Source organism: Pseudonaja textilis, chromosome 2 (genome assembly GCF_049901715.1).
Source record: "Pseudonaja textilis isolate UNSWEBS1 chromosome 2, rPseTex1.2, whole genome shotgun sequence".
NCBI lineage: Eukaryota > Metazoa > Chordata > Lepidosauria > Squamata > Elapidae > Pseudonaja > Pseudonaja textilis.
In genome coordinates this window covers 162,798,582-162,816,372 of record NC_141991.1, presented here as the reverse complement: position 1 = coordinate 162,816,372, position 17,791 = coordinate 162,798,582, and the positions used below count along the sequence as shown (strand labels likewise).

The window sequence follows — 17,791 nt, the reverse complement described above, 5'->3', positions numbered from 1 at the left end:
ATTTCTGGTATTGCACACTATATGCAACGGTAAAACACAGCTGTCTAGTTTGTTGTGTGCTGTGTGAACACAGGTACCGTGTTGTGGGAACCAACCCATTAAGCTGATTCTCTGAACCATGATAATTGAAACCACGGATTAATATGCTGTATGGCTTAGCCAACTAATTACGGGGCACATTCGGCCCGTGTTAATTTATGGCTTCAACCTGTCTCAATTCCAGAAAGTTAATTAAGTACATTATGTGAACACAGCCAGCATATTTAATATGCAATCATGCAACTCCCAAACATCAGATTTTTATCCCGAAGTAAACACACATAAACTGAGGTTCTTAACTTAAATTCCTGAGATGTTGAAATTCAGCAACTGCGTAGTCCCGCAACCTGTGCTATGCACCATCTTTTTAAAGGGAATAATTCATAGAAGAGTCTACAGGAGTGAGGCAATAGCAAGTTTATCTTTGCTTTTTATTAAGCTACTTCAATCCTCCCCCCTGCCTTTAGGATATTGCTCCTCTGCTGCCACCAGGACAGGGGAGAGGAAAACCAACAGAAAGCAAAGGACCACTAAACATGGCTGCATGCGGCCAAAAACAGGTTTCCAGGATCACGAACCGCGCAGGCCAAAACTCTGACCTGGCGTGAGGGGGAGGGGCGGGTCAGGGCAGGGCAGTAATTGGATCGGGTTAGGATGGGCGGGGCCCGCTCTCCTCGCGGCGGCTGCCGTTGCATGCGCGTGGTGAGCGCTGGAATGCGCGGCGCCGTTTCGCCTGCCTTCGCCGTCGCCCTCCCCCTCCCCCACCGCCCAGCAGACGAGTCTCCCCGCAGGCCCTTGACTCCCTCTTGGCCCGCCCGAGGGGCTTCCCAGGCGAGCGCGAAGAAGAGGGAGGTGAGGAACCCCCGGCCGGGGCTAGGAAGGCGGGAAGGCGGGTGGTGGTGGTGGGGGTCCGTTGCGCTGGCGGTAGAGGAACGCGGGAGCGAGCTTGTGGCGCTGTCCAGGGCTGATCTGGAGGAGGTTGTTAGTGCTGCTGCCGCTGCTGCGCATGGGACGGCGGCGGAGGGGGTGGAGTGAGCGGGTGGGGAAAGCCGAGCCGAGCAGGCGGGGAGGACTGGCGAGCTACGGGGCCTCTCAGGAAGGAAGCCCCTGGAGGAGCTCCAGAGGAAAGGTCTCCCTCTCGCCGGGGAGGCTTGCCACCCCGGCTCCCCCCCTCTCTCACCACGGGCCGTTATTTCCTTGCTGCAGGAAGAAGGGAAGGAAGTTTGGCGGGGAGGAGCCGCCTCCGCTGTCGTCTCCCGTGCTGAGAGTTGCCGAGGAGGCCGCAGCAGCAACAGAAGCAGCCGCCCTACTTAGAGCTGGACAGCGATTTCTCGCCGTCCCCGCTTTCGGGCCCCTTCGCCGTGAGCTGTAGGTCGAGGGTGCGTGTGTTTATGTATGTATGGGGTATGTGTGTGTGTGTGACCTTGGGCTCTGCGTCCTGCACGGATGGAGAAGCCGAGAGGCGTTTTGGCACTGTCGCCGCCGCCGCCTCGGCCCCTCGGAGGTGTGAGTGGGCCTCGATCGTCTTCGCCCCGCCACGCTTTCCCACCAGGGCAGATCCATGGTCCGCTTCTTTTTCGCCTTCCGGAGCGGGGGAGCCCCCTTGATCTCCTCGACCCACGCCCTCCACCTCGTATGTGATGGGGGGGAGGGACGGGGGCGAAGAGTCGAGGAAGATTCTAGGTTCAGGGTTAGGGGTGGAGAGGGGTGGTTCTGGGGATTTTGCGGGGTGGGGAAGGAACAAGGGAAGCAGCAAGGCACGAGCCAATTCCCCCATTTTCTTCGGTTCGGGAGCTACTTCAAGGAGGGAAGGAAAAGGGGGAAAAAAAAAGTCCCCACCCGCTTTCGCTGCCGCCTTAGGTGGGGGAGGGCGGGCGGGCGGGCGAGAGAAAACTTGGGCAAATCTTCTTCGTCTTCCGTGACTTTTCTGGGAGCCCGCTAGAAAGTTGTGGAGGAGCTGGAACTTTGGGAGGAAGGTTTAAAGCAAAAAAAAAAAAAAAGGAGGAAAGGAAAAGTGGTAGATGATGCATCTATCGCGAGCTGTTGGAGGCCTTGAGTTGGCTGAGTTTGAGTCTCTGGTGCAGGCAAGAGTTTTGTAAAGAGAACTGTGCTTTGTGCTCCTACTTGGTATTTGAGAAAATGGCCGAATGCCTATTTCTGGAATGCAACAGCCGCCGCTGCTGATGGTTGGCTGGGCTGGCAATATACATTCATTTAGTGAGGGGCTTTTTAAAGTGCAAAGTTTTGGATGTTTATCCATGGTCCTAACCTTGCGATTCGTTTATATATTTGCAGGGGGGGAAACACACTTGGTGGGGCTTCAAAATCAGTTTTATGTAAAATCTGACTTGAAGGCCCCAAAGATTGATGCTCTAATTAAAATATGCTTTTTGGCTTTTGAAAGCTTTCAAATTGAAATATGGTTTGCTTCCTCTGCTAAGAAGCAATTTCAGATATAGATCTGAGAATTACTGATCTTTTTATGTTTAGACCAGAGCAAGCAAGCATATGTAAATTAAAATCACCCCATGCTGTTAGTTTAATTTCAAGACTGAATAGCCCACCCAGCAGGATTAGGAGTGGAGTAACAAGGGTTTATGTATTTAATTAGAATCTTACCAAGTACCTACTGGTTTAAATTTTTGAAAATAAATTGATCAAATATGATTATCAAATATTCTTATTGATGTGGATTCCTACATACTGTAGTACCGGTAAGAATATAATAATGTAGTCAGGGAACATTAATTTTCAGTCATTTAATAATGGTTGTGTTCCTATAACATAGTGAACAACAAACTAACGTGACACATTTTAACCAGGTATTTTGTGCGAACTCTGCCTGAGTTGTTTGTTAATGGTTCAGTGAGTTGTCCAACCACAGAAAATTAGATTAATTCCATAAAATCCTGTGCAAACATAGTAAGTGGCTATGAGGTTTTGTTTTTATTTTATTTTATTTTATTTTAGGCTAGCGTGATATGCAGATAAGACCATTATGGTTTGTGTAACAACTATAGTTAAAAATTCTGGCTTAGCATATGTGAACCCAGTCAGTGTTTTAAAAAGTTGCATAGGGCCTTATTTCCAATTATATTGCTTGAAATCTAATTTCAGTGACAATATATAGTGCATAATTACATTTTTACACCTTAATAGAGACTTTATCAAATTTGTCCGTGTGAACTGATAATTGTATTAAATAAAATAAATAAAATACAGAGCAGAGCACTTAACAGAGCAGTTAAGTTTGCCTGATAAAAGTTAACTTCTAAACAGGCATGATTCAAGATAAGTGAAGAATCACAGTTAACAAATGGACATTCTCTGGAACATTCTTTTTAATTGGCTCTTCTCTATGACCTTTATTAATCATTTTTTAGATTATTTGTCCATTCTCTACCAGTAGAAGTTTTTTGCAATTGAAATCTGAGGTATTAATATAAGTTTGAAATATACATACATCTGTGCAGGAACATATATGCGTTTAATTCAAGTGTCCTAGGTTTCTACTATATTTAATGGAAATAGCCTTAATTTGGTATAGATGTCATTGATAGTCATAGTGTGTCTTTCTGTTATGTGCAAAAGAGGTATACTATGGTTTGTTTCCAAATTATATCTCAAAAATGTGGTTTGTTAATTTATCGATTGTGTCTTGGTTTATTTGAAGAATTTGAATATTTGAAGAGGCACACATGTTTTTAGTTTCTGAGTCTTTTATGGATTGTTTTGTAATAGGTTCTAGCCAAATTGCAAGGTGTAAGGAAATAGTAACTGAAAACTTGACACAAGGTTAGTCAAACAATATGTTTACTTTACTAGTTTAAATGGGTCTTGCTTCTGGCTTGTTCAACCAATTGTGATTACATCAATTTATTTGGTGCTGCAAATTAAGTCTGTTTTAAGGTGTTCACAAATTACTCTGTATCTTACGAAATAAAAGGAGTGACCAATTTTGTGTGATCCTATATAATTAATTTACTGAAAAAGATGATTTCAATACTGTATGGATTAATCAGCTTGATTTTAAGATAAATTTAGTTAGATATGTTGTCAGTAACACTGCAATCTTAATCAAATTGTCCTTACTATAGTATATTGCCTGAAATATTTTTTTGCTTTGTAGAATATAACTTCTCTATAAAAATGAAATTTACTCAGATTTCTTTTTTTTTTTTAACAGAATTGTTGTTATGGCAATGCAAGTTTTGGGGCAATCTGGTGGCAGCAGCCTATTTTCTAGCAATACTAACCTTAACATGGCACTGTCAAATGACATGTATGACTTTTCTGAACTTTCCAAAGCTGAATTGGCAGCACCTCAACTTATTATGCTGGCGAATGTGGCTCTGACAGGAGAAGTTAATGGCAACTGTTGTGATTATATGGTTGGTGAAGAGAGGCAAATGGCTGAACTGACAACGGTGGGTAACACCAATTTTTCAGACAGTGATGGAGAAGGAATAGATGATTCACAAGAAACAGAGAATGATTCTGAAGGAATAGAAGATATGGATATAGAGGATCACAATGCGGAAACAACTGGACTATCAGAGTCTACAATTCCTCACTCTTGTAATCAAGAAAAAGTCTTTTCATTGGAAGCACCAGATGCTCAGGAGAGCGTAGATGACAAATGTAAGGGTTTGAAGAACAAACCATTTCGTTGCAAGCCATGCCAGTATGAGGCAGAGTCTGAGAAAGAGTTTGTCCATCATATTCGGGTACACAGTGCCAAGAGATTCATTGTAGAAGAAAAAGCTGAGAAACATGGCCAGGTTAAAGAAACTGACTCTAGCATTACAGAGGAGGTTGACTTTTCTAAGGGGCCTATAAGATGTGATCGCTGTGGCTATAACACTAACAGATATGATCATTATGTGGCTCACTTGAAGCACCACAACAAAGCAGGAGAAAATGAAAGAGTCTACAAATGCACTATCTGTACATATACAACAGTCAGTGAATATCATTGGAAAAAGCACCTAAGAAACCATTTTCCACGAAAAGTATATACATGCTCACAGTGCTCCTACTTTTCAGATCGGAAGAATAACTACGTGCAGCATATTCGAACTCATACAGGTATTGTATTGTACCTTACATTTTGAAGTCTGTTAATGAATTGTAATGAGCTTGTGCCAAACTTGCTTATATTTGTGCTTGTTTATCGTAAGATAAATTGTAATGGAAAGGTTTAACATTTCATTTTTTTGAAATATGTGGTCAGTTATGAACATCATATGCTGATTCTTGCTGATATGCTGTGATTAATGAACAAAAAAATAAAGCAATTTAATAGATTATATTTGCAATATTCACCCCATCAGACTAACAGCACTCCAGATGTGCTTTATAGATAGAATCCTCTGGAGTAGATTTGACGGTGACCGATGGAAAAAGGGATATCTCTCATTGTGAATGGAAGCGATTCCAATACTTAATGTAGGGAAAATAAAATTGGGCACCTACCAGGCATACTGCGTTCCTACTGAAAGCTATATAGTACATTTCAGGACCACTTTGTTCTGGAACAGCCTTTCAATTTAATGCAGCATAACTTATTCCAGAGCAGTCAGTTTATATAATATTTATTGTACATACTATAGTTTGCAGTACATCCTTAATGTAAAATGTTATGGTTTCTAAATTAGAGGATATTTAGGATTGGACCAACTTTAGAAAAACAATTGCAACAGCTGTTAACTAAATGGGATGTTCTGAAAAATCAAAGTGGTAGTCATGGCAGTATGATTGAAACCTTGCTCCCTTTTGTATATATGTTTTCACATCCTTGTACAAATAGGTAGAGCTTTGGTTGCATTGCTACTACTGTCAGCAATGCAACCAAAACTTGACGTTTTGGACTACCCCCATGGACGCCAATATTGTAAACTTCCAGAAGTATTAAGATGGAAAAAGAATGATGGACATATTGAATTAAGCTTTAAGTTGATCCAGCAAATTGTAATTGGTTTAGGTTTAGGTTTGTTAAGGTCAATTGCTTTGAAATAGATCATTCTTTATTCCACTAATACTAATAACTAAGATTTAAAATATTTTAAAAGGGAAAATGTTTGGTGGTTAGGTAAAAATCAGCATTTATTGACCTTGCATATTTTGAGGGACTTTTAATACATATTAAGATGATTTAAAAAAAATTAAACTTTAACTTTACAATTTTTAAAAAACTTAAGTCAGTTTCCTTAGTTTCAATTGGGAATTCAAGATCACCAATGAATTTGAGTAATGGAGAATTCAGAACACATGAAAGGAAATATTTCTACATGGCACATAGTAATTTGCTGCCACAAGATAAGGTGATAATATTACTTTGGGCAGTTTTCATACTCCTAATTCATCCATGTAGATGTGCTAATAACCCTATGCCAAGATATGGAAGCCTTATGAGGATAATATAAAGTGAAGAGCCCAACATTACATAATAGACAACATTCAAAGAGCTGTTGAGACTGTCTAGATACCTCATTATCTTTTTTCGTTCTGGCTCTTTTTTCCTATTGCAACAAATAAATAGATCATTGTGATTTTACAACTGTTATACAATACAAGTAGTCCTCGACTTACAACAGTTCATTTAGTGACTGTTTGAAGTTACAACAGCCCTAGAAAAGTGACTTATGACAATTTTTCACATTTATGACCATTGCAGCATCCCCAGGGTCATGTGATCAAAATTCAGACACGTGGTAACTGATTCATTTATGACGATTACAGTGTTCTAGGGTCATGTAGTAACCTTTTGCGACCTTCTGACAAGCAAAGTCAATGGAGAAGCCAGATTCACTTAACAGCTGTGTTACTAACTTAACAACTGCAGCAATTCACTTAACAACTGTGGCAAGAAAATTCATAAAATGAGGCAAAATTCACTTAATTGTCTCACTTAGCAACAGAAATTTTGGGCTCATGATATAAGTCAAGGACTATCTATAATTGTTACCCAGCCACTTAACAAGCAAAGGGAAAGCTGGATTTCCTTAACAACCAGAAAGTCGTAAAATGGAGCAAATCTCACTTAACCAATTTCTCACTTTGCAACAGAGCTTACCTTGGATAACTTGCGGTCATAAATCAAGGACTACCTGTACCAGTTGGGCATTTTGTAGGTGTATTTTATTTAATGCTACAGAGTAAGCCAGTAGGTAAAGTACATCGGAAGTATATTAGAAGAAATAAGGGGAAAGAATGAAATTGCAGTGTTCTTTATAAATGAGCTTTGAAGAAACTTAAATTATTTAAACATTTTAAATAAAAATGCAAGTTTAAAATGTTTTCTAGATATTTTATCTCAATTTGCTTATTCTTGTATTTCATATCAAAACTAATCACATTTAGTCCCACGCATATTCTTCACCTCCTACCTTTGATATAAACTCTTTGTCCCCCCCCCTCTCTGTGTGTGTGTACACAAACATATGTACATAATGATATAAATTAGATTTATACATTTATCTGACGTTACCTTTAGTTGTAACTGAGATATAACCTATCATCTTTAACTCAATTGATACAAAGCTTTACTTTCCACTGTTCATTGGTTTTATTATTGTATTTGTTCATTGAAGAAAATATGATTGCTTTATAATTTGAAATAAATAGGATATATTCAGTATTCAGAGTCATGAAAATATTGTTTCTTATGAGTCACTCTATAACTCAAATCCATTCTCAGTTTCTATCAAGTTCTCTGGTATTCATCTCACTTGCAGTAGTTTAGAAGAATTAAGATAACAAAGGGAAAGTCTTTTTGTACTGGGAAGTAAGAGTTTTGTTTGATATAGGAACTTATGATCCTAGAACAATCCCTGTTTTCCCCAGTTTTAAAGCAGCAGGCTAGGGCAATTGTGCAGTGATTTTCACAGTCTCCGTCATTCTAAAGTTAGGAAAGGAAGGGTGATGATTGCTGGTTAGTCATGTTATGGCTGTGAAAACTATAATGTGTAGGTGGGAGGAAGGGCAGTTGGAAGCTTCTGGGGGAGAGTATTTTCTAACAGCTCTTGCTCAAGCAAGAGAATGACTTTTTAGGTGAAATATGGCAGCTTATGATAGGATCATTTATGTTTGCTGTATTCGCCAGCTATGCTGGACACTGGCAAAATAATTATGACCCAGTACAGTGGTTTAATTTTCGATGACAACAGATTTTATATTTGATGTAATGCTCTGTTTTCACAGGCGAGCGTCCCTATCGATGTTCTATGTGTCCTTATTCGAGTTCTCAGAAGACTCATTTAACGAGACATATGCGTACTCATTCAGGTTGGTAAAAAACAGTTCAAAAGAGTTAAGATGGTATTTCAGTTACATGCAGGTTGCAGGCAGCATTTCACAGAGTTTTCGATATTAAACTGTTAAGTGCTGAAAACTAGCAATGCAGAGCTTTATGAGCCAAGAAAAAAAAAAAAAGCAGGCTGTTATTTTGTGGTGCTAATTTTTGTTAAGTGTTACATATGTTTGTTGATGTTCAGATATCAACAATCAGACATCTTTCTACTTAGGAAGATAAATGTTAATTCTTGGTTAGATGTAAAATTCAGTTTACATTATTCTTATTTTCTCAAATCCTACAGGAAATTATATTCACTATTTTGGGATCTATTCAGTTTTATATATTTTATGCATCAGAATACATAAAGTGCTTTCTAAAGTGGGAAGGTGATAGACATATTTTGTGCCTGCATCTGTTTCTGAGTTCTTTAAGATGCTTTCCTATATTTACAAAGACTTTTTAAAGGAATTTTTATGCTGTTTATATTTTTAAAAATGTGTTTGTTCAAAATTCTAAATCTTGGATTACTTTGATTAAAGTAAGGGCTAGCAACTTATCAGATCTCTGGTCCTTCCAAAACTCACTTAAAGTCTTAAAGGCTTGCCAAAGCTTGTAAATTTTTAGTGATTTCTGAAAATAATTCTATTTTAATTCAGTTCAGGTTTTGGGAAGCCGTGGTTATCATGTAGATTGTTGGAAGATCTGATATTTGAGGGTATACCATGTTGTTGACCTTATCTAAAATTACATATTGTAGTATTATGTATATGAATTGATTACACTGTAAAATAATGCCTTATTGAAAAGGTCTTCTGAAGAAAAAAAAGCTATTATAGACACAGTATAAAAGTAACAGTTGCTGATGCAGCAGCAACAGCTTCTGTAGCCTGGCCCTTAGATTTTTTGCTGACCACACATCCTTTGTTTTTGGTCTTATTGACTCTTTGGAACCTGCAGTTTGCTTTTTAGAGTAGGAAGGCAATCCATTATATAGAGATGCTGTAATCATCATCTCTTAGCTGTGCTGTTATAGCATTGAGTGAATGGTGTATGTGTGTGTGTGTGTATATAAGTGTGTGTATTTGTGTGTAGCATGCTATCTGTGATATGTGTAGTAGCAGCGCAAAAAGGCTTAAGCCCCTTTTTTCCATTTTGGCACATAGAAGAGAGTTGGTGATCTCTGCTACCTCTCACTATCAAGTTCCCTAAGCTCAGTGTAATCCACAATTCATTAGGTAATATTGCAACCCTGCTTCACCAGAGCCTTTGTGCATATCTTCTGAAGCTCAGGGTTAACTGCAAAGAATGCTCCTGAGTCTGGATCAGTGAAGCCCTGAGTGTAGAGCTTGCTTAGTGGAATACTAGTTTTGGGGACCAGGAAGGAAGCCAATTTGAAGCCTGTGAGCAATATTTGAAAACTCTTATTGCCTCATTTAAAGGATGTTTTTTGAACGTTGATGTTGTGTTTGTACTTATATGTGTTTTCTTTTGGGTTGTCTGTCACTCAGCTAAATATACAACAGTATTGATAGCTGAAATCTATGCCCAAAATTAGGGCCATTGTAGTACTTCTACAGCCATGTGATGAAAATTCAGGCACTTGGCAGCCTGCCCATACTTATGACTGCAGAAGTGCTTCAACTTCCCCCTATGCTCTTTTAGCTCCCTACATTCTGTGGCTCCTGCTGCCCAGCTAAGCTTTGCCATTTTCTTCCTTCTGCTACTGACCAAGCACACTCAGGCTGGCCTTTGTGAGGAAGCTGCTGACTGCACTGTATCTTCTAGAGGCCATGTGTGGCCTTCTCCAAATCATCTGTAGCCTTGTGAGGTTTTGAACCCTTCCAAAGCCTTGCGAGAAGGCCATAGGTGAGCTGGCAAGGCTGCATGCTGTTTGGAGAATAGTGCAAGTGGCCTTTGGAAGAAGGCGTACTGTGGCCAACAGCAAATGGCCAGACTGGACATGCCTTGTCAGCAACAGGACAAAGAAGACAGTGAAGATCAGTTGGCATAGTGAAATATAGGGCAACAAAGGTCTTCTTAGGGGCGGGGGAAGGAACGACGACAGCTGCTTTTCTCTACCCTGTTGGAGTTTCCTGGGCATTGGATGTTTCCCTGGATGTTTAGTGCATCCTAAATACTGGCAGTCCACTGTGGACACTTCCTGGGCATTTAGCACTTCCCAAGATGTATTGCCTTTACACCACACTGCTGGGCCAGGCTGTGTGACTGAGGGTTCCAGGGGTGGCTGTGGCTTCTTTCCCTGGCCTCCCTGTAATCGCACTACACTAAACACCCTCCCAAAATTGCATACGGCCTGTCTTGGGCCTCTTAGGGCCTCTCCCAATCCCCGGAGGGCCGCCCCCCCCCCGCATCTACCTGAAGCACCCTCTACTTAATAACCGGTGGTTCTCGTTTAATGATGGCATGTGACATCTCATTTTATGACTACTTCACTTCCAGTTCAGTTGTGGTGTAGGTTGAAGACTATTTGTATGGACTTTTACTTGTAGCAATTTATTGTAAACATTCCTTATTGTTCCTTCAATTTGCTTTGTTCAAATGTGGGTGTTATTGTCTAATTGGGACAATAGCACTAGAAGAGTGATATAAGCACGCTTGAAGGAAACTGAATTTGCATAAATGCAAAACACAAACCCATAAACCCTATTCAGTTTGCTCAGCTACATAATTTTGGAAACATTTTGAAACTATATGAAAGTTAAATTGCAGCAGCTATTCATCATCTTTGCTCAGAATATTAAAGTAAGATACACTGATTTCCAAACTGTTGGATTTACATTCTAAATATTATATTATGTTGCCAGGGGGTGGGATGGGGAAATTGTTATTTCTTCATGAGAATATATTTTCTTTTGGGGTATGTATAATAATTGTGTATGATTATTCATCTATAATTTCCATTTTTCTACATTGCTTTCAATGGACCAGTTTGGTTTGGATTCCAAATGCTAATAATACTGTAGAGTGATCTTCTGGTATGTATATAACATAGATGGAATGTCTAATGATTTCTTGCATGGTTGTTTTCTTTCTTGTATTTTGTTGCTTTTTGTGAACATGTTAAGTGGAAAATCAAATTATTCTTAAATGCAAGAAGTTCAGTAGCATGATGAACTGTATAAATCTATAGTTGTAAATAATTTGTGATTTTTAATATAATGGTTAGTAATTGCTTCTTCCTTGCTTTAGGTGAGAAGCCATTCAAATGTGAACAGTGCTGCTATGTGGCATCAAACCAGCATGAAGTGACTCGACACGCAAGGCAGGTTCATGATGGGCCCAAACCATTGGCTTGTCCCCACTGTGATTACAAAACAGCTGACAGAAGCAATTTCAAGAAGCATGTGGAACTCCATGTCAGTCCTCGTCAGTTCCTCTGCCCAGTTTGTGAATATGCTGCATCTAAGAAATGTAATTTGCAATATCACATCAAATCCAGGCACCCAGACTGCTGTGATATCACAATGGATGTCTCAAAAGTAAGATTAAGAACTAAAAAGAACGAAGTTAACACTTCTGAGAACATTAACACTGAGAGTAAACTAGAACAAGAACAAACAAAGAAAGAGTTGATTGAAAAGAAAAATGAGAGAGTTGTAAAGGAAGAGAAGAAAGAGAGTTTGTCAAAAGACAAGAAACCAACTAGTAGTGCGAGTGTAGGCCAGATCACAACAAGAAGCCGCAAAATAGTTGGTGAAAGAAAGGAAGAAAATGTGAAAATTGAAAAAACTAATAAAACTAAGAAGGCAAAAAGAAAAGCAGAGAATAGCTCTATTTCATTGACAAAAGATTTATCAACAGATATTGATGTAATAGTGAAAAAGAAAAAGAAAACTGAAAAACTATCACCCAAGAGTCAGGGTGAAAGCAAATTGGAGGTGACCAAAAAGTCAAATTCTTGCCTTAAGAAAAACAAAAAAAAGAAATATTTGAAGAATAAAACTGCTAAGAACAATAACAGTTCCCATAACAAAAAGAGCTCAGATGAAGCTTCTGTTCATAAAGAATGTTTTCTTATCCATGAAAGACAAAGGAAGACATCTGATACTGCTAGTGAGCAGGAACCTGTGCTTCTCATTGATGGAGAAAATCAATTTGCACCTGAAAATGACATACATCAAGAGCTACATGAACAGCAGGTAAACACAAATATCCCAGCAGAGATGAAAAACCAAGAAATATGTATAGGACAAGAGGAGATTGCAAAAGATGTTTCAGAGAATAACACTGAAACAGTACTGGCAGTTATGCCTGGGACCAGCTCTGTGGATTCAAATACCACCATGGAAAAAGAAGCAACGGACATTTTACCAGATTTATGCCAAGATATTCCAATGGCACAAACCTGTGAGATGGAAAGTGTGACTGATCCAGATTTAGTACAAGAAATACGGTCAGTGCAAACAGGTGACAAAGAGATAATGAGTAAAGCACATCAAGAAGATGTTTGTTCTACAAAACAATTACAGGATGAAGACCCAGCAGGAGCTCAACCTCGCCAAAATCCAGAAAAACTTGAACACAATACTGGAGCAGATTTGGCTTCATCATCACCAAGTAGCACAATAGTGAATGAAAATCAGGATGTGGAAGAGGATGAAGGTATCCATAGTCATGATGGCAGCGATATAAGTGACAACATATCAGAAGGCAGTGATGATTCTGGATTAAATGGTGCTCGGACGGCCCAAGAAAAAACAGGTCAGAAATCATCCCAAGAAGTAACAGAGGCTAAGCCTACAAAGGAGAACTATGTGTGTATATTTTGTGACCGGTCATTTAAAAAAAAGGGTGAATACAGTAAGCATCTGAATCGACATTTGGTAAATGTATACTATCTTGAGAAAGCAACAAAAGAGCAAGATTAACCAAACACAGTTTAATGACAATTTATTCCTTTTTTGTAAAATCTTCTAGAGCTTAGGTACAGTTCTTGTAGAATCTTTGCTTAAGCTCAGTTTGCTTTTACTATTAAGTTGTTGGTTGGTTATTTCCCCCGACCTTTGAACAAAAGTTGAACTAATTAACTATTTGTTTCTCTTTCATTAGAGAAGGCAAATGGGATATGAAAAGTTGTGGCTTGCAAAGCTGACAAAAGTCCTTGAGGTAGATCCCTTGAATCACTTGCATGTTACTGTTGACTTGCAGTAGATATATATGTACAACTTCATAGGTTTAGGAATGGACAGCCCAGGGAAACATTCATGGGAGTTGCTCCTGTACAAGCTCTTTAGGAATGAGCTGAAAATGCTTAGAAGTTTGCAAAACCAATGTCATGTTCTTGCAGAGGTCTGTTTATTTTCATAGAGCTTGAACTGTAGATGGTACCAGTTGATTAAGTCCCAGGTCTGTGCCTGTACATTTAAAAAATCGCAAGGAGAAAGTTTAATCTGAAAAAGTCTCCGGCATATTCTATCAATCTCTCTCCCTTAATAATTGGAGAAAGTAAAATATCACTCAGAATTTATTTACTTCAATGTGCTATATTTCTGATCATTTGGTCTAGAACTCCTTGAGTCCCATTTATGCACACTTGCTACAGTATGGAATTATTTCACTGTCATGCAGTTCTGTGCCATTGCAATAGGTGAGCACAAGAACTACGTGGATAAGAACAATTGTGTACATCTGATATGTCACATGTGTCCATACGTTTCTGATTATCAGAATACTTGCCAGTTCCTAAATGGGGATGATCTAGATATAGATTGTGTGGTCAGGGAAGCACCAATTTTAATACATTAACAGCTTATTCCATGCAGAACCTCTTCATTGAAAAGGTGAGCATGAATTTTGGATACAAAATCCTGACGCTGTTTATCCATGGTTAAACTCCTTGAAAATTTGCCCAGTACACAGGCCATCTTTGCTAACAAAGTTGTTATATAAATGGAATCTTAGAAATAAAAAAAAATACATAACTTTGATACTTCTAGTAGAATCTTTTGATTCTTGTTTATCTTAATGTGTTGGTAAGGCTTAAAAAACACAGCTGTACAAGAAACACAATAGCTTATTTTGTAAAAAGAGCACTTTTGGGGAAAAATGAGGTTCACTAGCGGTAAAAAAAAATTCATGAACGTATTTTTAATTTGCATATACATTTCAGGTCCCCCAATCATGATCAGCAAGCCAAAATCTTGAAGTTCTTTCCATCTATTGATTGGTGAATCCATAATTTGGTAAATACTTCTTTAAAACAAGGTCATTTCTTTTTGTGCTTTAAGATGAGAAAAATGTTGCACATAATTGTTTTATTTTTACCTATGCAGTTTAAGTCTTTAGGAGTTTAGTATTTTTGTTGTATATGTACATTTTATATATGCATGTTTAGTTTTGTTAAATCAGTTTCTTCCCTTAATGTTGACACTTTCAGATTTGTTGCTTATCATGGCCAGTATTGTCTGCTTCTTTTGACTATAACTTTCTGATTCTATGTTGGTTGATAATCTATAAAATTTCTACTACTTTTAATTATATCATTTTGGACAAATATTTCTGTACGTTTCTGATTTAACTGTTAAAGAGTTGCACAAATAAGTCACGAGTTCCTACCGTATTAGCTTCAATTGAACTGTGCATGATGTCTTTATAGGGGATGTTCTCTAATGAAAGTTCGGAACTTATCCTCCTTTTAAGAAGGCTATTTAAACTTAAATCCATAATATATAAGTTTCCATTTAGAAGAGCTTTCTTCATTAGAAAAATTATGGATCCAGCCCATTGTTATTTGTATATATTCTGTTTTAATAATACTTCTTTTTTGCATTATAGATATTTTTGCCATGCCCCTGCTGGGGAAAAATTAAAATAAATACAATATATTTGTCTGTCACCTGTTTCTTTTAGAGTGACTTATGTGAGATCTTTCTTGGTGAACTTAAAAGTATTAATAGAGGTACTTATTTGGGTTTAAGACATTGCTAATTATAAATGAAATATCCACTGTATTGCATAATTTACATAAAAGTGAATGGCTTGGATCATAGCTCATGTTACTTTATGCTTTTTCCCAGTGTGCATTTATTTCAGTGAGCGTGAAATTGCCTGGATAGAACGAAATTGCTCATTTCATAGTTCATAAATCAGAAAAATCCTGATAAGCAACAAACCTTGAAAATGTCAGTTGTAAAAATTTCAATTTCCTTTAAATCAAGTTCTAAGCATCCTGATCCTCTTTAAAATTCACATAAAGAGAAATTGAAATGATCAGATATCTGAAGAATAAATATTCAGGCACAGGGAGAGAAGCACAATTTTATTTTAAAGACTTTATTAACAGGTAACATTTGCTTGAACTTTCTGAAAACACAGTGAAAAGCTACAGATAGCAAAACTGAGCATGCAACCTGTTCATTTTCAAATAATTCTTGTTTTTGTAAATTTATAGGTATAAGTGTGCTTTCCAATCCAGCAAATTAACATATATGAAAACTTATATTGTCAAAGTCCACAATCTGCTGTGAAGCCCCATTGCTGTATTCTTGAATTGTGTAGTCTCCTGTCTTATTGTGTGTGCATGAGAATCTCTTGATTATATCTCCTGGTGGCTCTCAAGAGACTTTTATTTGCTGCTTCAGAAATATTGAAACAAACTATAATATTTAATTTTTCCCCTTGAAAGCTGATCTTGCATTATAGTTTGGATTATATTTAATTTTTCCGAATTCCCTTCTGTTTTATCTTAGAAATGTTTATAGCTGTTTCAACATAATTAGACTGAATTGAGAAACCTAACACTTTTGTGGAGGTGTGAGATGGCAGATTTGCAATAGAGGCCAAAGATCTGAGGGAGAAAAACCCTTTAGGACAAAAACAATTTGTGTAATGTTAGTTATTTGTGTGTGGCAAACTATGTCAAAACTTACTTCGCTGTGACAATCATTGTCAACTGAGAATCAAGTTGCAACTATATTTATGTTGATCCATTAAACATTGCGGAAATGTCTTCCTAACCAGTTAGCTAAAGTAGCATTATTCACAGTTTTGTTGACGGATGTAAAATATTGTTTTATATGAGGGTTGGACAGAGACTGGAAACCCCATTACTCTGTGAACTTTTTAAAATGTCTTCCTATTTTAAGAGAGATGCTTCCATTTTGTAAGAGCCTTTGCGGCCTTGGCCTACATTTCTCGCAATTTTTTTAAACCAAGTTGGTTGGAGAAAAAAAGGCAGACATGTTGTAATAGTGTTAATCACATCAGATAACTTGATGTATTAAAATGATATATGACTTGAAATAGGTACTAGAAAATGATTAGAGATAAAGGTTTCACAGTAGAAGGGATTAGAAAATAGTACCTGTATTCTTGAGCATGAGAATGCAAAGGAATGAAGTGTTAAAAGAACAAATATGCCAGTGATATTATGATGTGTCCCGAGATTTATTGGCTTTATAACTATCATAAATCCCAATATATTATTACCTGTTGTCTGTTTAGAAAAAGACCGAATTACATGTTTTAAAGTATGCCAGTAAAAGATGGAATGGCACTCCTATCTTCATGTTAGATGTAGCTAATGGATAAATAAATTAGGGTTAAAAGTATACATAACATAATCTATGTTTGCTTAAGGTAGTTATTTCTTAAATTGAACATTAAGATTATAAGAATGTGGATATTTTTCCAGCTTCTCCTTACTGAAAGAAGGCTTCTTTTAGCAGCAGTGCTTATGGTAACATCTTAGCTTGACAAATACTTCATTAATATATCATGTTGAGCACTATATAGTTAGTAGCACTGTTAGTATTTGTGGAAACAAATACTTGAACTAAATTCTACAAGTAAATTAAAGGATAATTAGGAACTTGCAATACAACTGAATATTGCCGCTGTCTGGAGCATGACCCTGTTTAGTCTGAGGACTGCAATTCATATCCACAGCCAGCTAGAGGAAGAAGGATGCTTTCCAATGATTCATAGGTGTCACTGGAATCAACATTATTTTTCACCCCATCTAAAGCCTTTTGGAGGAGATCTAAGAGAGAATAGGAGCAGGACTCATCAGAGTGGTAAAGTGCTCTGGATTTCACTCTTATTTCTCCTAATGGTTTAAAAACTTCCTGCCATATTATGGCTGTGTGATTTGAGGCCGTTTTGGACTTTTTTTAAAAAAAATGGTTTGCTTCACAGAGGCCTCCTGTTCCTATTGTTATTCTAACGTGGGAAGGAATACAAATTTTAAAAATTGCACTACTGAAAATTAGCCATTCTCAGCTGAATTTCAGTGGTGTAATCTCAGGGTGCTGAAGGGCCACCTGTGACCTAGAACGTTCAATTCTTATATGCAAACTGACAGGTCAGTTTATGCACAGCATTAATAATTTTAGAATATAATATGTTTTGCTGATGGGTTACAGAAGTTCATTTAAATTGATTGAATCTTCACTATGTAGCTAACATGCTGAGGTACAGTATTGATATCCAAATAGG

General features: G+C 37.9%; 1 protein-coding gene across 4 annotated transcripts; it reads left to right on the top strand.

The window, feature by feature from the left end:
- The first annotated feature begins 553 nt into the window (after positions 1–553).
- On the top strand, positions 554–17,466 carry REST (RE1 silencing transcription factor). 4 transcript variants are annotated; one of them, XM_087926286.1, is made up of 5 exons: positions 555–891; positions 1,246–1,407; positions 4,226–5,127; positions 8,242–8,325; positions 11,546–17,466. In XM_087926286.1, the coding sequence occupies exons 3-5, from the start codon at positions 4,236–4,238 to the stop codon at positions 13,222–13,224; spliced, it is 2,655 nt and encodes an 884-aa protein (XP_087782412.1). In that variant the 5' UTR covers positions 555–891; positions 1,246–1,407; positions 4,226–4,235; the 3' UTR covers positions 13,225–17,466. The 4 variants fall into 4 exon arrangements, with proteins under 4 accessions (XP_026568423.2, XP_087782412.1, XP_026568421.2 ...); XM_026712638.2 differs by lacking the exon at positions 1,246–1,407 and having other exon boundaries at positions 554–891; XM_026712636.2 differs by lacking the exon at positions 555–891 and having other exon boundaries at positions 1,079–1,407.
- The last annotated feature ends 325 nt before the right edge of the window (positions 17,467–17,791 follow it).

Excerpts from the sequence above, each read along its gene's own strand:
- REST (XM_026712638.2), top strand. The coding sequence starts at position 4,236 with ATGGCAATGCAAGTTTTGGGGCAATCTGGTGGCAGCAGCCTATTTTCT. Across the intron at positions 5,128-8,241 it reads GCATATTCGAACTCATACAG|GCGAGCGTCCCTATCGATGT; the intron begins GTATTGTATTGT and ends CTGTTTTCACAG. Across the intron at positions 8,326-11,545 it reads ACATATGCGTACTCATTCAG|GTGAGAAGCCATTCAAATGT; the intron begins GTTGGTAAAAAA and ends TCCTTGCTTTAG.